Raw genomic sequence first — 18,007 nt, 5'->3', positions numbered from 1 at the left:
TTGTTGCAGTTGCACTTGGCCGGATAATCCACTGAGAAAACGTTATAAACACATGAAGAAATCTGACCAGCACAACAATGCCGGGAGGATGTGAACACAAAAAGACAGAAACAGCACAGACATTTCGTCCCTTTTAATTGCACAGCGCCTGCCACGTCGACGCTGGGACAGGTTCCTGAAGTATAGCTAAGTAAAATATCATACTTAAAAGTAACGATAAACATAAGTAACTTTTGTCAAAAGTACCAATAGGTAAAGTAGCTTTTATTTTGAAAATTCAAATTTACTTTTGAGATCGTGGGGCATTTCATTCGTGGATCGCCACCACAGCCCAGACTCGCAGTGCTCGTCCGTGGTCTCGAAGTCGCAGTCTGCCGATGGTGGGCCTTAGCGCCACTCAGCTCCCCCCGGAGACGCTTCGTCCAGGAGATATACTTGAGTATTTCTCGCAGGGGTTTGTCTGTGGCGATCGCCGCGGCCTTCGAGTTGGCGTTGTCCTGCAGATCTCGAGCGCACTTGGTAACCCGTTTCCAGTATCACTGGATACCGAGGAGCCTCTTCCGCTGACAAATATGGTGCGCCGTCGATTTGACATCGCTGGCACCGCGCTGCTCCTGGACAGCGTTCGTTGGCGCAAGCTGCGGTCCTTTCAACTAGTTCCGGGAGTGTATAAGGCGCCCAAAGGGGCCGCACGCCTTTGTGACGCCCTCAAGGCGCATCTGGACGAGGCCTTTGCCTCAATAGGGGCTGTGTTACCTTCCGAGAGCGATGAAACAAGCTCACGACCCCCAAACCGATTCGTACGTGACCCACCGCGCGATGACCCAGCGCCGCGCCACTCAAGGCCGTCCCGAACGCCCATTTTTGGGATAGAGCCATCTCCGTGCAGCTCAGAGACTACTGGAGCGTTGACTGCAAACATTCTACCCGAGGGTTTTAGGAAAACCACTCTTCAGATGCCGGTAGAAGCGATCGTGGACCTTGCGGGAGATGACATGGAGCAGGATGTGGACGGAGATGGTAAGGAGGACGAAAAGTCCACTCAAACCAACATTGTGGACGCGTTGGCGTCGCCCCCGTGGAGCCGCAACAAGCTGCGACGAATGCCTTCCAACTACGAGCCCATCACAGACCTCGAGGCTGCAGACGACGAGCCGGAGGTGTCGGACACCGACGTGCTGGCCGCAGGCGACTTCATGGAAACTGTTCCCACCCGGTGGGAACGACACAAGCGCCGTCACCAGAGGAAGCAAAAGGCGGGACAGTGGAGAGAAGGTCGATCCAGGAAACGCCGCCATCTCAAGCTGTGTGGTGTCACCCGAAGCGATATGCGACTATATAACGCGTATTCCACGAAAGCCAGGTCGGCGAAAGCTATTCTACGCATCCGAGGACTTCGCACGCGACTACGAGAGCTGCGCTTACGTCGATCTACGTATGTAGAGCCATCTACAACAGGGTATTTCCTGCCGAAGGAGGTTCCGTGGCCCAGCGACGTCCTCAAAACCAACGAGTGTCTAAACACAGAGGGCGTGGAGTTCGCTGACGTCGGCGATTTTGGGCGCTGCTCATGCGCTGGCGACTGTTACCTGGATACGTGTGCAAATGCCGATGGTGCTCTCTACTGTACTCCAGAGTCGTGCAACCTGGCTGGCAAGTGCAGCAACGCACCGAGGACGCTGGACACGTTGAAGCTCTTCGACACGGGACGCGTCGGTCTTGGCGTCTACACAACAAACCAACCTGAGCGTCGGCGACGTAATCGGGGAGTACACGGGGGTGCTGAGCGCGTTCGACCCCATCGACGTCGGTGTACCGGGCCAAAGAATGAAAAACAACACGGGGTACACGATGTTGCTCAACACGAAGTCCAGGAGAAAGAAGTACGTGTACGTAGAGGCGCTTAAGTGCGGCTCTACGATGCGTTTCATTAGCCACAGCTGCACTCCCAACGCTGCGTTCGTGGAGGCGCAACACAGGTCCAACGTCAAGGTGCTAGTTCGCATGGTCGAGAATGTGTACGCTGGTACGCAGATAACGGTGGACTACGGTAAGCAGACGTGGTTTCGGTGTGCGTGCGAGCAGTGCTGGACGCGGAAAGATGAGGACGAGGACGAAAGCAGTTGACGTGGTTAGTAGCTGAATGAGTTGCATTTGATAAAAACCCTCGTGTAGATAGTGTTTTTGAATGTTTCGAATGCATTTCTCTACTTCTGGAGGCGTAAATGTGAGTTGACTTGAGTTGCCCTCCACCAGAATAAACTACAATAACAATATTATAACAATTTGAAGAACCGATTGACATATACATTTCCTTAAACGACAGCTCGCTGCCGACGAAACGGGAAATTCCGGATTTCCTCAGGTAGAAATGATGCAGTACGCTTCTAGAAGGTTAAACATGTACAACCACCGACATAATTCACAATAACGGAACTTCTAGATTGGTTTTAAGAAATCCCTCAGGTACAATATTGAGTTGTATACGAGTGTCTGTATAATATCCACGTTTATCTGCGTGAGCCAGCCTATATGTACCGCTGGGTGGCTAGTAAGTCAGGGCCGGGCCCACGGCGTGCGGCCGGCCACCACTGTCGTCTCCTCCTCGCTTTCTCTTGTTCCTGTTCACGAGGACGTTCCTCCCTCTGCTGTCAACGTTCTCGGTCACTCGTAGCGCGAAGAGTACATGAATACATGTTCCAAATGCAAAGCAATAGTTGCATGGACACCACCGATTGTTGATATCCACGGGCCACCCACCCCACGGCTGACCCTGGACCTCCATACGGGCATAGTTCACGCCCATCTGGGCGGAAACTGCAATGCCCTCCTCCTTCCTTTTGTGTGGAGCCACAGGCACTCGTTTCGCCAGTTGAGATGCCACCATCACGATAGTAGACCCCCCCGCACAGCTATACACAGGACAACCCCCGACGCTCACACCAATAAGTCCCTCACGCGCCATTTCTGCGACCCTTCGCGTGAGGATTTTCGAAGTACAGACGTCGTAGCTGAACGGGCGAGTACTTGTCGAAAGGTCATGGCAACAAGCTGCCAGCTCGCGCAGCAACGTACCCATCTTGAGCCTTCGTCGTAGAGTGTAGTCTCTCTTGAGCAATGCATTGAAAGTTTCGGAGGGATTGTTCGTGGCCGCGAAGCCACTCGGGGTTAGGAACGTTTGCCATGAGCTGAAACGTCCATGCAACCACTGTGATCTCATGGATTGCGCAAAGCCCACCAAAAATGGATTGGACATCCACTTCATTAAAATGTCCTCCCGAAGTCGCTGGAACTCGAAATCGCTCCGTGTAAAATGCAGGTCGTACACATCTCGTACCAGCGCAGACGCCACACCCGCGGGAAATTGCTTAGTCGCCTTCATCACCTTTTTAATCACGTGAAAAAAGCACATTATGAACTGGAAGCCTGGGTGGTGTCCTAACGTGGCATGTAAAGCGTTGTACTGGGCCTGGTCAGCGTCGGCCATTGCGTACCGGATGTGTAGATCTCTCTTTGTGATCCAATAGAACAACCGGCGTAGCGAAAAGAGGACTGCTTCGAATATGGGCTGCGTCTCTTGAGAGACGACGTATAGTGCAACCAAATGGAACCGCCGGCTACGATCTGACACGCCAACGACAACAACGGGGTAGCCGCGGCAGTTCATCTTGTACGTCGCGTCAATATGTAGAACGAATTGGTCTGGAGACTGCATTAGCCTCATCACTAAAGCTTTGGTAGTTAAGCCAACTACAAAAGGTTTCCGATCGGAACCGTCGCCGACGACAGGCTTCCCTTCAGGGTTCAATTGCCAGCCGAAGGTGAAAGGCTCATCCATCGCTTCAGCTCCAGTGTAGGCCCTCTCGTGAACCCACGCTCTGAGCTCGTCCACACGATCGTGGTTTTCAAGATACGTGCGGCTGTAGTGATTCGCATAGTTCTGCACCACTCCAAGTAACGGAAGGTTATCTAGTGGCACCAAGAACTTTCGCGAGAGCGCATGGTGAATGCGAAGTGGGCGTACGTGGAGCTCTGCTAGCTCGCGGCAATATTCTTTCTGCGCCCGGGTGAGTTTCTTCTTCTTTGGTGAGACGGCATCACTGTTGTGGTCTCCAAAGTCGTAGATAGACACACACCTCGTGACCGTACAGGTCAATAACTTCCCGCGCCAGGCGCACACCGAGCTGGAGCTGTTGCTGCACGCGTCCGAGCTACAAACTAGCAGGCGATACCGCATCTTGTGAGGCTCAGGATCAGGCTCCGTGCAGACCGTGCAGACCATAGTGTGGCTCTTGCGTATGTCGAAGGACTTCAGTGCGTCCAGGATTGCCTCACCCTCGCCCGCCTCGGCGGTTAAGGCGAGCTCTCGCCAGAGAATTCGCTTTGGCATCCTCCCGCTTGCAGTTCTGTGGTCACCAGAATGGATTTTGAGTGCGACGATATTTTTTTGTGAATGTACAAATATTGATCGACGATCTCAATTTGGTCTGTGATGCACTGCCGAACGGCGCTGTTATTGGTCAACTGCCCTTCTGGTCCTTCAACAAAATGCACAGCCATAGAATGGGCCTTCGGCCAAAGACGACGCATCTATTTGTGTTGCTACCATAACGTGTTGTGGTGCAACAGAGTTGTGGTGCAGCAACAGATTTAAAGTGCCAAGACTCACGGTAGTGTGAACTTCACTGTCCCTCGTTGATGAGATGATCTCTGATGCACGATCAACATGCTGGCGCCAGCAGCATTCTTCGCTCCAGCCTGGACCATAGAGGACGGCAGCCCAGCAAGCGCACGCTCCACAATAACCGCGTCATCCTGTAGCTCCACAAGCCGCCACGTCGATCGCAACGACAGGAATTGCACGTCGAAGAGGGCCAAAGTTTGCCACCTACGGTCTTTGTACGTTGGCTTGCTACCACTTCGTTGGTCGCTTTGATTGCGGATATCTGTTGACGGACGGAATGCGACTGCAACTCGGAACGGAAGACTCGATTCGCGCTTTGCTGCTCTTACATGTGTATCGAGTTTGTGTTTTGTGTTCGCGACCATGTTAATTTGTGATGGAATAATCATGGTGTAAACCGAGCTTTTGGAAAATTATCAGCAAGGGCAAACCGCGACTGAATAGTGTCAGTAGTGATAGCAATCGAGTGAGAAGGGCAAAGAAACTAGCCGCTTTAAAACGGAGAATGGCTCAATTTCCAGTGGTTGTTATTAAAATGACACAAACCTCTTTACAAGAAAGATTGTGTCAAACCGAACAAAGATCTCTTGATTGAAAACTCTATCGTGTTCAAATTCCCCTGTAGGGTACAGTGCATTAACGTAGTCTCTAAGGGGGTCTAGGGGTACTCTAGATGCCATTTTATGCACAGGTTGAGCGGACAATGTAACCTAACTGGCTCATATCAGGTTTAGGAACTTTGCGCACTACTGAATTTTAATAACTAAAATAACTCTGGTGGTCCCTCGTTTAAAGTGTCGAGTTCTGACAATTCCTAAGAATTCACATTAGGATTTAGTAATTCTTTCTCTGAGCGTACGCTAGTGGACGGACGTAATGGATTAGGTTACATCATCCGCTCATCCTGTGCATAAAATGGCATCTAGAGTACCCCTAGACCCCCTTAGAGACCACGTTAATGTACTACATGGTACAGTACATGTAGCAGAAGGTTCGGCGCATCAATTTCGCCTCTCGGATGCAGATCTCGCCGGCAGTAGTTTGCTAAGGATCTGACACTACTGTACTACCAACTCGGAAAAAGCATTCGCTGCATAGCTCACGCAGCGCACTCGAAGTTTTGTCTTGGGAAAAACAGATTTTTATAGTACCGGTTACCTCGATTTTTTGTTACTGGTTGCGGCATCTTGCACAGCCACCAAGCTCTGGCAAATTCGACTAGTTGTGAATAATTAGGTCATGTCCAAACAATGCAGCTGGAGAACGTCTACGAGTTCTTGTACACTTGTCCGCCATATTCCAACCCTACGCCGGAGCACCATAATCAGCTGATGTGTCTGTGCGCTACATTACAGCTCGCAGATTCTTGGGTTACCCCTTTGGCGGATGTTTGATTTATTAATAGGAAGCGCAATGCACTAAACAGCTGGAGGACTCCAGTTCTGGAAGCACACGCTTTACCGTACGGTGTCGGATCTCTATTGCTATTGATCGTCATACCGGCCATAGTTTTTTTTTTTCAACGCCCGGATATTCCGCCTCGCAATGAAGAATGTGTTCGACCAATTCACTCACTAAAAAAGGTTATAGTAACTTTTGGTTCATTTGGCTTCATAACACTGCGTTTACCCCGATCGGCGGGCGATTCTGAGTAAATGAAGTTAAACAAAAAAAGCTAAGATAAAAGCTTTCACTCTATATTATTAAACTCTACTAAACTACCAAATAACACATGAAGATAACTATGATAAGCTTAAACTGTTTTTCAGCAACTATTAAGCACAAATATAAGAAGCCAAACTGCACTTTTACATTTTGTATCATTATTTTACTTTATTAAAATGTATTTTCTTAAGTACGGTTTTTTTAAAATATTATTAAAAATATTATGGAAAAGTTCGTAGTTATGAACATACTGTATAAATATCGGCCAAGCGTGCAACCGAGTGTGCAACCGTGATCTGATTGGTACATAGGATGTTGTATACGATTCTATTGGTCAAAACTACAAGCGCAGTGACGGATGACCACCTTGCTGCTTGTCACGGCGAAGTGCAAGTAGAATGCTGGTTACCGGGAGCTGTCGACCGTAAATAGCGTAGATCCTGTCCACAGCGACATCGCTACTATATCCAGCTCTAACCATTGTGGCTACTACATCCCAAAACATCTTACGGCGTGAGTAGGCAAACTTGTTGGCTCCGCGTTCAGCCGCCGTGTACTCTCTTGCTGCCTTCACCCCATTCAAGCCAAACTCGTACTCCCCCCACAACTCGTAAAGATCTTTTGGTCGTTTTGAGAGCCGTACGCTGTGAGTATCAGAAGCAGTAGCAGCTAATACTTCGCCGTCATCTTCCATGGATACGGGATTTCGTCGTATAGTACGAGCAGCTGGCTGCAATGCTATACGTCGCAGAACCGCCATTACCTTTTGTTTGTTTCGTTGGCTTTCCGTCCTCAGCCTGAGGACCCCATTCAGAACGTTAGCAATCTGGTGCTGCATGCCAAAGAGCTGGGAGTGAACGGCTGCAAACTCCTTACGCATGTTGTCCGAGGCTGTGATGCCTTGGATCAGCTCATTCCCACTGCCATCCGTAGCGTCGTGACGAATCTCAACAAGTTGAAGTTGTGCTCCATCACCAACAATGTGAAAGGGCACACGCTTCACGGGGTTGACTGCAGTGTTGTCTCCGGCATCGATATAGGCTTGAATAACGCGTTGTTTTAGTGCAATTTGAACCAAATCGTAGTCGAAACTCCCACTTGGAACCAAAGACGCCCACAGCAGCGGCAGCGCCAGCACCCGAGCGACCCCCTCCCCCATAACTTCTTTAATAGCCGGACCAATGTGATTGACTAGCAAGTCAATCGTGACGGCCTGTACACCTTCTTGGAGAGTGTAGCAGCATGGACCTAGAGGACTTGCCAACCTACCAGCCGCTATAGCGTCCGGATATGGTTGAGTGTTGTCGATGTATACGTCGACAACATTTTTTCGTGTGCGCCACCTTCCGCATCATTTAACAAAGTCCTTTGGAACGCCGCTTCTACTACCGTACGTTGCAGCTCCCTTTCGTAAGCTGTGTGTACCGAGATTGCCAGGTTTTAGCTTGTGGAAGTCAGCTCCATCGAAAATATCTTGAAGAAAGCGTCGGATGACTCGATCACCGTCTTGCGCATTACCAAATACGTAAGGCGAGACTGCTATACTGTCAGTCGTCTCCACATGCACCGCCAAATTAAGTAGTACACATACACGAGGGTTCATACTGCCAAGTACAATTTGTTCCGGAGCATCACGCTCCTCAGATATGTTTTTTGACCAGCGCAGCTGGCAGTTAAGAGTTCCCGGGTGGTGGATACTGCACGAGAAACTGTCAAACTTCATCTTCATCATATCGTCAATGCGGGCGATGAGATGCCATTGCAAGGTGAGCACAGCAGACACTAGATACTTAATGGCCCCTTTGTCGTTGCTGGAATGAACTTGGTCCAGCAGGTTGATGAACTCTTCGTACTCAATCGGGCGCCTAGCTGCCGACTGCACGCCTTCCCCACGAACCTCGCAGCGCTTAACCTTCTTGATCACCGCGTTTACAGCCTCGGATCTAGTGGGGTTACCTTCGCTGCGTATTGGGTCCCAAGCCACTGTGCGCCGAGGCATGAAGGAGGAGATGGCTTTTTTTTGTTGCAAATTCCAAGTTAGACGCTCTGGTATTTACTGGCTTCGCGTCCTCAGTAGGATTCGGATCGCCAAACGCGTGAGAATTCATCCAACGGCACACGTCGTCAGAGGTAATCGATAGTAGCATGTCCTGATTGAAGATAGTGTCCGCGGCAAAGGTGTGGTCGACTTTAAACGTCATGAACTCGCATATAATTGACTTGTAGCGCTTTGTGCTCATCGATATTGTGTCCTGCTCCGCGTCTTTGATTGTGAGGGGGTGGATGGCTGGATTTTTGCAACCAGGTTCGAAACACTACACTTCGTTTTTGTATCGGTAGGCTGTAAGAGTCAGTAAATTTGTCAACCGTCTCTGCAACTACTTTTGCAGCGGGTACGGCTGCGAATTCCAAAGTATCGGACCCATACAAGCCGGAAATACGTCAAATTCTACTTATTAGCCAATGAGATTCTCCTCATTAGGAAAAATACAACCTGGGTTGGAAATGGCTGGATATGTTTAGGTATGTGAACTCGACAATGAGTGCGACCGGGCAATACGTAATAATAAGCAAGGAGCTTCACCGAAGTCGGCACTGAAAAGGAGTTCGCTCTATAGTATCGGGGAGTCTCCCATAAATTCTTACTATTAATTCTTGGCATTCATGTACGCGTATCCAGGTTGCTGCCGTACACGTATCACAGAGCTCGATATTTCGCCATGTAAATAACTGTATACTTACCGACTTCGCAATCCATATGTAGATGCAATTGTTTGTTATGTAGCTGCCTGGCAATGAACTCGTGGTTTCTAGGTACTTGCACAGCTATGACCCAATCTCTCTACTATTACTTCGGACTACTACACATAGTGTTGTAGGCCGCTAAAAGACACATCCATTGATGCTAACTACTGTAGCTAGCATCAATGGATGTGTCTTTTAGTTCGAAGAACTAATATGTGCATCAAAGTGTACTCTACATGTTACTAGTAGTAGCTTACTACAGTAATATTAAAAGTATTACTATCTAATACAACTGTAGTAACATGGATTTACTAATACTATTTGTACGTGTTTCCCGGTACTATCCGTCAATATCATCACTGATAGGTATGAATAAATTAGTCACCAGGCCGATTTCTTGTTCCGCTCGACGCAAACAGGCTCTCTCTATCCTGTACGGGCGCCAGGATTCATCGTTCTGCAAGATTCATGTATTAATAGCTTACATGTGACTACTGATACTGAACCTCAACTTGAAGAGACACGATACAAAAAGTTTAATTTCTAACTTTAAAGACTCTGCTCGTGTCACTCTTATAATGTGCAAAACCTGACCCATGTATACACTATTGTAACGACTACCAACTTGTGCGATAAAGCCATAGTATCAACAAGCAATTTACACACACACACACACACACACACACAATATTGTAATAATTAAGAACTGTAGCCTACCGCACTGCGAGAATTTACATAGTATAGCTCCAGGAGCATAGCACTTGAGCGGGCCATGCTGTAGTCAGATAATTCATTTAGACGGTAGAGTGAAATGCTAAAATCCGCAAACTTGCCGTTCTTCTGATTTCTGCTGTCTGTTCGATATATAACACGTGGAAACTCCAACAATGTACCGATAGCCACAGATATCATTCACTCCCGCATGGCAATTTGAGGTTTAACCAGCACGATGGTATTAAATAAAGAAGCATTTTTTCTTACCACGATTGGTGAACGATGTACCTTAAATTTTGGGCTATGTTTCTATAGCACTACTCTCTTACCCCGCATATTAGACGTAGGTTCTCTAAACGAATACTAAGCTGCTCGTGTGTTCTATTCGTTTATGTCGCCTATCTTGTTAGTGGCACCCGCACGTACATGCATTTTATTGTGGGAGGTGGATCGCAGCTCATATTTATTGGTGAAATAACAGGCAATAAATTAAATTGATCGAGCTTTTTTTTTTTCAAACAACGTTCGTTAATATGATATTGTACTAGTGCATAAAGTGCAATAGCAAAGCATTGCAGGAGCTTTAACATCGCCACCCATGTAGACAATCTGTCTGAATAATTCATCAGCTAAATAGACTACCTTACCTGTATTGCGTTTTAATTGCATTATGATTAATAGTAGAAGCCCACCACAATGTTAGCTCGTTCGATATGCTGACGCAACCGTCTATACAAAAAAACATTCATAAACATATAAAATACTATAATTATTATCTTCATTCCAGCTAGCTGCGCGGGCTTTGTTTCTGCTGGAGTTCGTGAATATAACCGCACACTGACGCCGTGATGAGATCGCCATTCAGAATGGGACGAATGATCTCCAGGTCCTTTTTGAGGGCAGGGTCATCCGGGAACAACTTGTAGCGGTACAAGACCACCCATCTTAGCGTCACAGCCACAGTTCTTCCCGTCAATGGATCTTTCCGCGGCGTCATTGTGAGACCAGAGATACCGAACTCCAGTGCACTTGGCTGGGAAGTTGGATACAGCGGATCGTCCAATACGGCGTCCATGTGAATCACCCCATGCGAAGGCGTTAGCTCGGAGCACAAGATGTGGTTCACATTCGCTGGCAGTCCCACTCCGTCAAGTGTCAATCGCCAGTAAGCTGCTGGTGCGTCGGCCTTGTTAAGCCTCGTACGCGTCGCATCAACACCGAAGTGACGCTTCATTGTAGCAGGAATGGCGTCGTGATAGGCTAACGCCGCAGCATACACGTCTTCTACTGAATTATGCGGAATCTCTGACATAAAGACACTGGTAACCAGCGTGTAGTCCTTGCAGCCGGTGATGTCAATCTGTGAAATCGGTAGTATCGATTTACTCCCTTGGGCTTCGTCTTGAAGCGCAAGTACTTTGTTGACTGCCATTTGCGTAAGCCGGTTCATCATTGACGGTACCGTAGCGAGGGAGCGTTCGTTATGAGCGCTCAGCATCCTACTACGCTCCTCCGGATCGCGCCCGAAGCGAGTGTCGAAGTGTAGCGACTTGAGGATGTCCTGGCCGCTAGAGTGAAGCGGAGCACGAAGAATAGCCGCCTGGAGCGTAGCGAACATCAGTTGCTGTTGTAGATGCACCTCCTGGAGCTCAGCGTGTGCCGCCTCGGTCACAGCGACTTCGCGTTTCTTACAGGCGGTACGCTGAGCTGAGGTCAGTACGCGCTTGTCTGGTAGCTGTTGATTCCATTTGGACTGCAGACCGCGGAGTTCCTGTTCCATGGAAGCCACTTGCGCTCTCAACAGACGAAGTTCATGAGTCGCAGTGAGTGGCGTTTTGTTGGCAATGCGTGGCTTTCGTCGGGACCGTGTTGCTCCTTTGATTGCGGCGATGATGTCTTCGTTCGTCAGAGATGCTCGTTGTCGCTTCTTGGAGGACTGTGTCGGAGATTCTGCTTCAGAGCAGCTTTGAGATCTCGAAGACGAGTCCGTTTGGGGAACGAAGTCCATCAGAACCATGGGTTGAGCGGAGGAACCTTTAAATTGACTAATGCGGAGCCTCGGGTTGGTTGGAGCTGGCGGTTGATCAGTGGACTTCGAGAAGGGGAATTGCAAATTGTACTGATGCATGCCTTCGGGGGTGGCTCCGAACGACACGACATGCTCTCGAAATACATGTCCATTACGTACAACACATGTATTCGAACTGGAATCACCCTCAAAGTGGTGGTGTTTGTGCGGCGAAGTGTTGATATTTCATATGGTGGCACGGTTGACTCGCTCTCTCTCGCCCGACCCCTCCACACATCAAGTCCACGACAGTTTGTCATTTACGGGAAAGCGTAATAGGAATGTGAAAGTCAACGACTTCGTGTTCTGTTCAAGGTTTAAGAATTGGATCAATCGCCACAGTTCAAGCTGAGAGATACACACTATGTCTATGCGAAAGAACTGTTTTACACGTATAGAGTAAAATACCATTAAGTTTACATGTACATGTACTCCAGAGGCTGTTGCAATCTATTTTTTTTCTTACCGTAGAAAAAGCAATCCACCGCTCATCGACTGCATTTCAAGTGCAGCATTTGGCCCGATTCAAACGTACATGTAAAGTGAATCTCAGCAAGGGAACAAATCGTGGGATCTCTGCGGTTAGTATTCCAGTGCTGTCTTCCAGTGGTGATTCCCACAATAGCAAGTACAGTGTACATACCTGTGCTTGCTATCGTGGGAATCACCACCTACAGTTTCACTGTGCTCACGCAAGCTGCGTGCAGCTCAACCGAAGACGCATCGATTGATGCCTCCGTGCTGGAGTTGAACTTTTCTTCGTCTACAGTACGAGATCATCGCACAGCGTTGCATTGCCATCAGCATGACTATGAGTACATGTATCCGATGTTAAAAAGAAATGAACGGTGAACACGCGATTGAATACAATATACTAGTGTGTACGAGCTACAGATACCCAATAGTTCTCCAAGTGACTGTCAGACGCAAGAGAGAGGATATGATGAAATGGTCGGTTGTAAAATATGGAATTAAAGGTGTATTGTTGATAGGTTATCTGAACTTTCACATAATGATCAGATCGCAATGAAACCGAGAATAATCAGAAATCTTCAAGGTCCTTGCTGTTTCTGTTGAATGTAGCTACACACGGACGCAGTGATCAGGTCTCCATTCAGAATAGGTCGAATTATCTCCAGATCTTCCTTAATGGAGGGGTCACAAGGTAGCATGTTGTAGCGGTACACGACCACCCAACGCAGCGTCACAGCAAGAGTTTTCCCTGTCACGGGCTCTTTCCGAGGAGTGATCGTGAGACCACAGATTCCATATTGTGACGAAGCTGCTTCAGACACTGGGTGCAGCGGATCCTCCGTCACGGCGTCGATGTGGACCATGCCGTGCGAAGCAGTCAGCTCTGAGCATACGATGTTGTTCACAGTCGCGGGCACTCCAGAACCGTTGAAAGTCGAGCGTCGGTACACCACAGGCGACTCAGCTTTGTTCAGCCTCGTTCGCTTGGCCTCAACGCCAAAATGTTTCTTCATCGACATCGGAATGGCGTCAAAATAGGCCAGCACAGCCGCGTACACCTCTTCCAACGACGTGTGTGGGATCTCTGAGATGAACACGCTTGAGATCAGCGTGCAGTCCTTGCAACCGGTGATTTCTATTTGAGACAGCGGCATCACGGAGCTCTCCGTGGCACCTTTGCTCTGCTTGTCCAGCACCTTTTGAATGGCCATTTCCGAGAACTTTTTCACGATAGACGGCAGCGTGGCAAGCGAGCGTTCGTTGTGCGCTGTGAGCATCTTCTCCCGCTCCTCGGTCTCACGTCCTAGCTGCGTATCGAAGTGCAACGCCTCGAACATCTCCTCTCCACTCGAGTTTAGTGGGGCATGAAGAACGGCGGTTTGTAGCGTAGCGAACAGAAGCTGCTGCTGTCGAAGGAGATGCAGGAGCTCGGTGTGCATCTTCTCGGACTGATTAGCCGCGTGTTTCTCGCGAGCGGAACGATGCGCGGTGGCCAGCGTTCGTTCGTCCGGAATCTGACTGGCCCATTTAGACTGAAGACCCTGAAGCTCTTCTTCCATGGACGCCACTTGAGCTCTCAGCATTCGGATCTCGTTCGTGGCAGTAAGCGGCGTTTTGGTCGAAGTTCGGGGCCTGCCACGCGGTCGTGTAGTTGCTCCGGTAAGTGCGAAGATAACATCTTCGTTGGTATCGGGAATCTCGCTCAGACGACGGCGTTTCTTGATAGCGTGCGCGTTGGCACCCGGTTCTGGACAGCTATAGGTTCTACGAGGAGAGCCAAGCCTTGGAAGAGGGGCCATGACCACCATTCCGTTCTAGAATGTGAGACTGAGCTGTTGGAGGGGAATCAAGAAATACGCCACGTGAACTGTGTCCACAAGCCAACGAGACAAATCGCGACTGTGGTGCCGAGTTGTCTCTCCTCTTGGCTGCTTGAAGAATGAGCGGAGACACCCACGCCTGTTTTTCGGTGTCAATCAAAGTTTACGCGGCTGTTGTTCAGCGAACAGCTTTGCCGTGTTTCCCGTGTTTCCCACGCCCCAGCCCTCCACACGCAAATCTCACAATCTTGGAGGGCACCGCATGAATCTTGATTGCGATTAAAACGTGTGCGAACAAGTTTTCTGACATTTTCTGTACGTACGTACATGCAAGAAATGTTCTCACAAGTGTAGTTGCCTTTAGGACGTGTACAAATCCGATCCTGTGATGGGGACCCGAACGTTTTTGAAGTTTATTGGACGGTGCAGCAGCCCGCCCTGCTACTACAGAAATTGCCACATGATCATGGCATTAATAAAAATCATTTTTTATTCTCGAAACTGTTCCTGTAGCCTGGTCTATCAGTCGTGGTTTATTCAAGACGTTGAACTGATTAAATCTACTTGTTGGTTTTAGTTTTACATGTGTTGCCTCGCGATAAATATACTACTACGATGTTTGTTGCTTACTTAGGGAATCAGAGTATTCCTTTGTCAACCCGTGATTCCTAACCTTGGTTGACAAATCTTAGTTACAAACGCGGCTTGGGAAATCGCAGTACAAGACTACTGTCCTGTCCTATCGAGTTGCAAATACTGAAAGTGGGGTGCAACGCACGGTTCAAAACCTGATGGAGATTGAATCTCCGTGCATTCTTTACCTACTGCCTGTGTCGGGCGAACCTTTTTAATGGCCTGTAGTTATATTTAAGTTCCAGCGTACTGTACGTGATTCTCAAGATCGGCGAGTTTCAAAGCTGATGTTTCCTGCCAGGCAAAGCCTGGTAGCGCTACGTTGTTGCACTACACACCAAGCTGATGACGCGGCCGTCTATGGTTCGTTAACTCGATCCGCACGCGATTGCTTGACCACTCTGTGTAGAAGAGATCCGCATCGCACGCCCACCAATCATTGAAGCGTTGTTTTTCGTACCCTGTACAAGTAGAGCGCATGGAACCCATGGTGGAGGTCCTGAAATCAACACAGCCCATTCTACTGTATTCTAAAGCTTTAATTTACAGTTAAGTTTTTTTTCGGTTAGAGCAAAGAGAAGTGATCCGTACATTCACCACTTAATTCCTAAAACTTGACAACTGTTTCTTTTGAAGATACTCACACACTGAGGAAGTAATGAGGTCACCGTTCAGAATAGGCCGAATGATCTCCAGCTCTCTCGCGAGTGCCGGGTCGTTTGGTACCAAGTTGTAGTGGTACAAAACTAACCACCGCAGCGTCACCGACAAGATCTCTCCCGTTAGGGGATCACGTTGAGGCGTAATGGTTACTCCGCAGATTCCGAACTGTACCGAGGATACATGATACAACTGGTCATCCGTAATGACATCGACATGAAACATACCGTGTGATGCTGTGAGCTCTGAGCATAGGACGATGTTAACTCTGGCAGGAATCCCGTTCCCGTCGAGCGCCCAGCGCCAGTATCCGACCGGGGAGTTTGCACGGTTGAGTCTTTCGCGCTTCACATCAATGCTGAAGTGGCGCTTCATATAAGTCGGGAGGTCCTGAAAGTAAGAAGCAACCGCTTCGTATACTTCCTCCAATGTCGCATTTGGAATCTCCGAGATGAACACGCTCGAGACAATCGAGCTGTTTTTGCCGCCCGTGACGTCAATTTGAGAGAGTGGAATCACTGGCTTGCTTGCGTCCTCCTTGCCCCGTTGTGCAAGCACCTTATCCATTGCCTCTTGTGTAATCTTCTTCACGATCGAAGGTATTGTAGAAAGCGAACGGTTGTTATGTGCGAGCAACACTTTCTCGCGCTGTTCCGGATCACGTCCGAGACTAGTGTTAAAGTGCAACGCCTTCAGCATTTCCTTCCCGCTTGAGTGCAATGGGGCGTGCAAGATGGCTGTTTGCAGGCTGGCGAACATGAATTGCTGTTCTACTTGAATGTCTTGCAGTTTGTTGTGCTTCTCCTCAGTCTGACCCACCTCGTACTTCTCGCGAGCTGAATGCTGCGCAGTCGCTCGTGTCGATGTGTCGGGTAGTTGTTCAGTCCACTTGGATTGCAGTTGGTTGAGCTCGTTCTCCATTGCTGCGACTTGGTCTCGCAGCTGACGAATCTCGTGGGTGGCACTAACGGGTTTGTTGACCACGCGGGACGGACGATTAACATCAGCAGGCACATTGATGATACCTGTACCTTCATCAGATTGGGATGTTCGTTGACGCTTCTTGGATGCTTGACTTGCACTAGTTGTGTCATCGGCGGACCCAACTTTTGAATGCATTTTTCGGGAAGAGGGTCGTAAAAGCCCCGTACGATGGCCCAAAGATAGTTATGAACGTGTGGATGTCCTGCACGGGGACTGGGAATTAAACTGTGCCCGAAGGAAGGACTAGCTTTGAGACCAGCTGTTTACCGAGGCGTAAACAGCGGATGACACTGTACGCTCGATTTGAGCGGTACAGCGTCATCCGCAGGTGGAGATTCGATAGATTTGGCTTAAATGAGACAGACACGGTTGCGGCGCTCCATTTTGCACATGCTTGAGTTACCTGAACAGCTCACACGGCTGTTGGGGATCCGGTTTGAGCTGTGAACACATGCGCCAAAGTCTGTTATTTTGTGACGGATAGGACGGAAGCATTCCGATGTTTGCATTACTCGTGCACTGCTCAAGTACAGGGGCAAACATCGAGGTTGCTATGCTTAGCTAGCGAGGGAGTTGGCTATGATGGAGAATTTTGATACAACCCAATATCGGTCTATTGTTCTAGCTCCACCTTGTACATCAATCTCGGTGTGCCCACTTGTTCATCATAGCTTCAATATGATAGCCAATCAGAACTGTGGGTCGTCACCTCCGGAGCGTGCTAGGATGCACAACACAATCCAGCTGCAAAGAACTGCTGGATGCTTGGAGCCGAGTAATGGCTGCATTCATGAGGGGCTGGCTCCTCTAAAAGTTACCGATAGTGTACTCGGACTCCCTCAGTCTGCTGTTTTTTGCCAAGGCCGAATACAACTGCTGGTGACGTCAGGCCGACATGCGACCGGATCTCTAAAATGCGCTTCCGCTACGTCTGTCGTGCAAGCACTGGAGTTCACTAACTACGACTCGAATCACTGCAACGACTCGGTGGTCGAACAGACTGGTTTCCGATGTACTTCCAAGAGTGCTCGATAAAATACCATCAGTAAAATTCCCTCAAGGATGTCGGAAATGTTGCCTAGACACGTTAAACAAAGCGGAATGTGATTCTCGTGTAGTAGTATCAATTTGTGGTAGAGGATACTTGTAAACGAAATTCAACTTTATAACACGCTAAAACTCTATAACACGCTAAAACTCTATAACAACACAGCGTTACTCTAACGTTACTGTCTTTACGAGTCTTTCTGTCGATGGCTTCTCTATACGGCACCACATTCAATCGCTTTGAGGGCTTGGCTGTTGGCTCTCTTGGAGATAGCCACACACTGCGGAGGTGATGAGGTCACCGTTTAATATGGGTCGTATATTCTCCAGTTCTTGTCGAATAATGGGGTCATCCGGCAACAGGTTGTAGCGGTAGACCACTAACCACCGCAAAGTCACCGACGTGATCTGGCCTGTTATCGGATCTTTCCGCGGGGTAATTGTGATCCCATTGAGTCCATACTCCACCACATTAGTCGAAGACACGGGGTTCAACGGATCGTCTGTGATGGC

General features: G+C 48.8%; 7 protein-coding genes across 7 annotated transcripts in view; 1 reads left to right on the top strand and 6 right to left on the bottom strand.

Annotated features, from left to right (window-relative positions):
- Positions 1-377: 377 nt before the first annotated feature.
- PPTG_17276 (hypothetical protein) lies at positions 378-2,127 on the top strand (the record flags this gene model as incomplete). The annotated part of the gene is made up of 2 exons (XM_008915468.1): positions 378-1,883; positions 1,909-2,127. The coding sequence occupies 2 exons, from the start codon at positions 378-380 to the stop codon at positions 2,125-2,127; spliced, it is 1,725 nt and encodes a 574-aa protein (XP_008913716.1).
- A 2,538-nt stretch (positions 2,128-4,665) lies between these two features.
- PPTG_17275 (hypothetical protein) lies at positions 4,666-5,049 on the bottom strand (the record flags this gene model as incomplete). Its single annotated transcript, XM_008915467.1, has 1 exon — positions 4,666-5,049. The coding sequence occupies one exon, from the start codon at positions 5,047-5,049 to the stop codon at positions 4,666-4,668; it is 384 nt and encodes a 127-aa protein (XP_008913715.1).
- A 1,640-nt stretch (positions 5,050-6,689) lies between these two features.
- Positions 6,690-8,359, bottom strand: PPTG_17274 (hypothetical protein; the record flags this gene model as incomplete). The annotated part of the gene is made up of 4 exons (XM_008915466.1): positions 7,744-8,359; positions 7,302-7,692; positions 7,070-7,259; positions 6,690-6,967 (listed from the first exon to the last, which is right to left on the bottom strand). Exons 1-4 carry the CDS (start codon positions 8,346-8,348, stop codon positions 6,690-6,692), a joined length of 1,464 nt encoding a protein of 487 aa, XP_008913714.1. The 5' UTR covers positions 8,349-8,359.
- A 2,236-nt stretch (positions 8,360-10,595) lies between these two features.
- PPTG_17273 (hypothetical protein) lies at positions 10,596-11,825 on the bottom strand (the record flags this gene model as incomplete). Its single annotated transcript, XM_008915465.1, has 1 exon — positions 10,596-11,825. The coding sequence occupies one exon, from the start codon at positions 11,823-11,825 to the stop codon at positions 10,596-10,598; it is 1,230 nt and encodes a 409-aa protein (XP_008913713.1).
- Positions 11,826-12,840: 1,015 nt separating this feature from the next.
- Positions 12,841-14,176, bottom strand: PPTG_17272 (hypothetical protein). Its single transcript, XM_008915464.1, has one exon. The coding sequence runs from the start codon at positions 14,156-14,158 to the stop codon at positions 12,929-12,931; it is 1,230 nt and encodes a 409-aa protein (XP_008913712.1). The 5' UTR covers positions 14,159-14,176; the 3' UTR covers positions 12,841-12,928.
- A 1,227-nt stretch (positions 14,177-15,403) lies between these two features.
- On the bottom strand, positions 15,404-16,582 carry PPTG_17271 (hypothetical protein; the record flags this gene model as incomplete). Its single annotated transcript, XM_008915463.1, has 1 exon — positions 15,404-16,582. The coding sequence occupies one exon, from the start codon at positions 16,580-16,582 to the stop codon at positions 15,404-15,406; it is 1,179 nt and encodes a 392-aa protein (XP_008913711.1).
- Positions 16,583-17,725: 1,143 nt separating this feature from the next.
- PPTG_17270 (hypothetical protein) overlaps positions 17,726-18,007 on the bottom strand; it is a gene marked incomplete at both ends in the record, with an annotated part of 1,413 nt that continues 1,131 nt past the window's right edge. The window contains one exon of the mRNA XM_008915462.1: positions 17,726-18,007. Coding sequence (XP_008913710.1) covers positions 17,726-18,007 — 282 coding nt within the window.

Source organism: Phytophthora parasitica (assembly GCF_000247585.1).
Source record: "Phytophthora parasitica INRA-310 unplaced genomic scaffold supercont2.71, whole genome shotgun sequence".
Taxonomy (NCBI): domain Eukaryota; phylum Oomycota; class Peronosporomycetes; order Peronosporales; family Peronosporaceae; genus Phytophthora; species Phytophthora nicotianae.
Note: the sequence above shows the minus strand (reverse complement) of the source record. Positions and strands in the feature narration are given on the sequence as shown.

What these genes read in the sequence shown, in the direction of transcription:
- PPTG_17272 (XM_008915464.1), bottom strand. Translation starts at nt 14,158, where the DNA reads ATGGTGGTCATGGCCCCTCTTCCAAGGCTTGGCTCTCCTCGTAGAACC.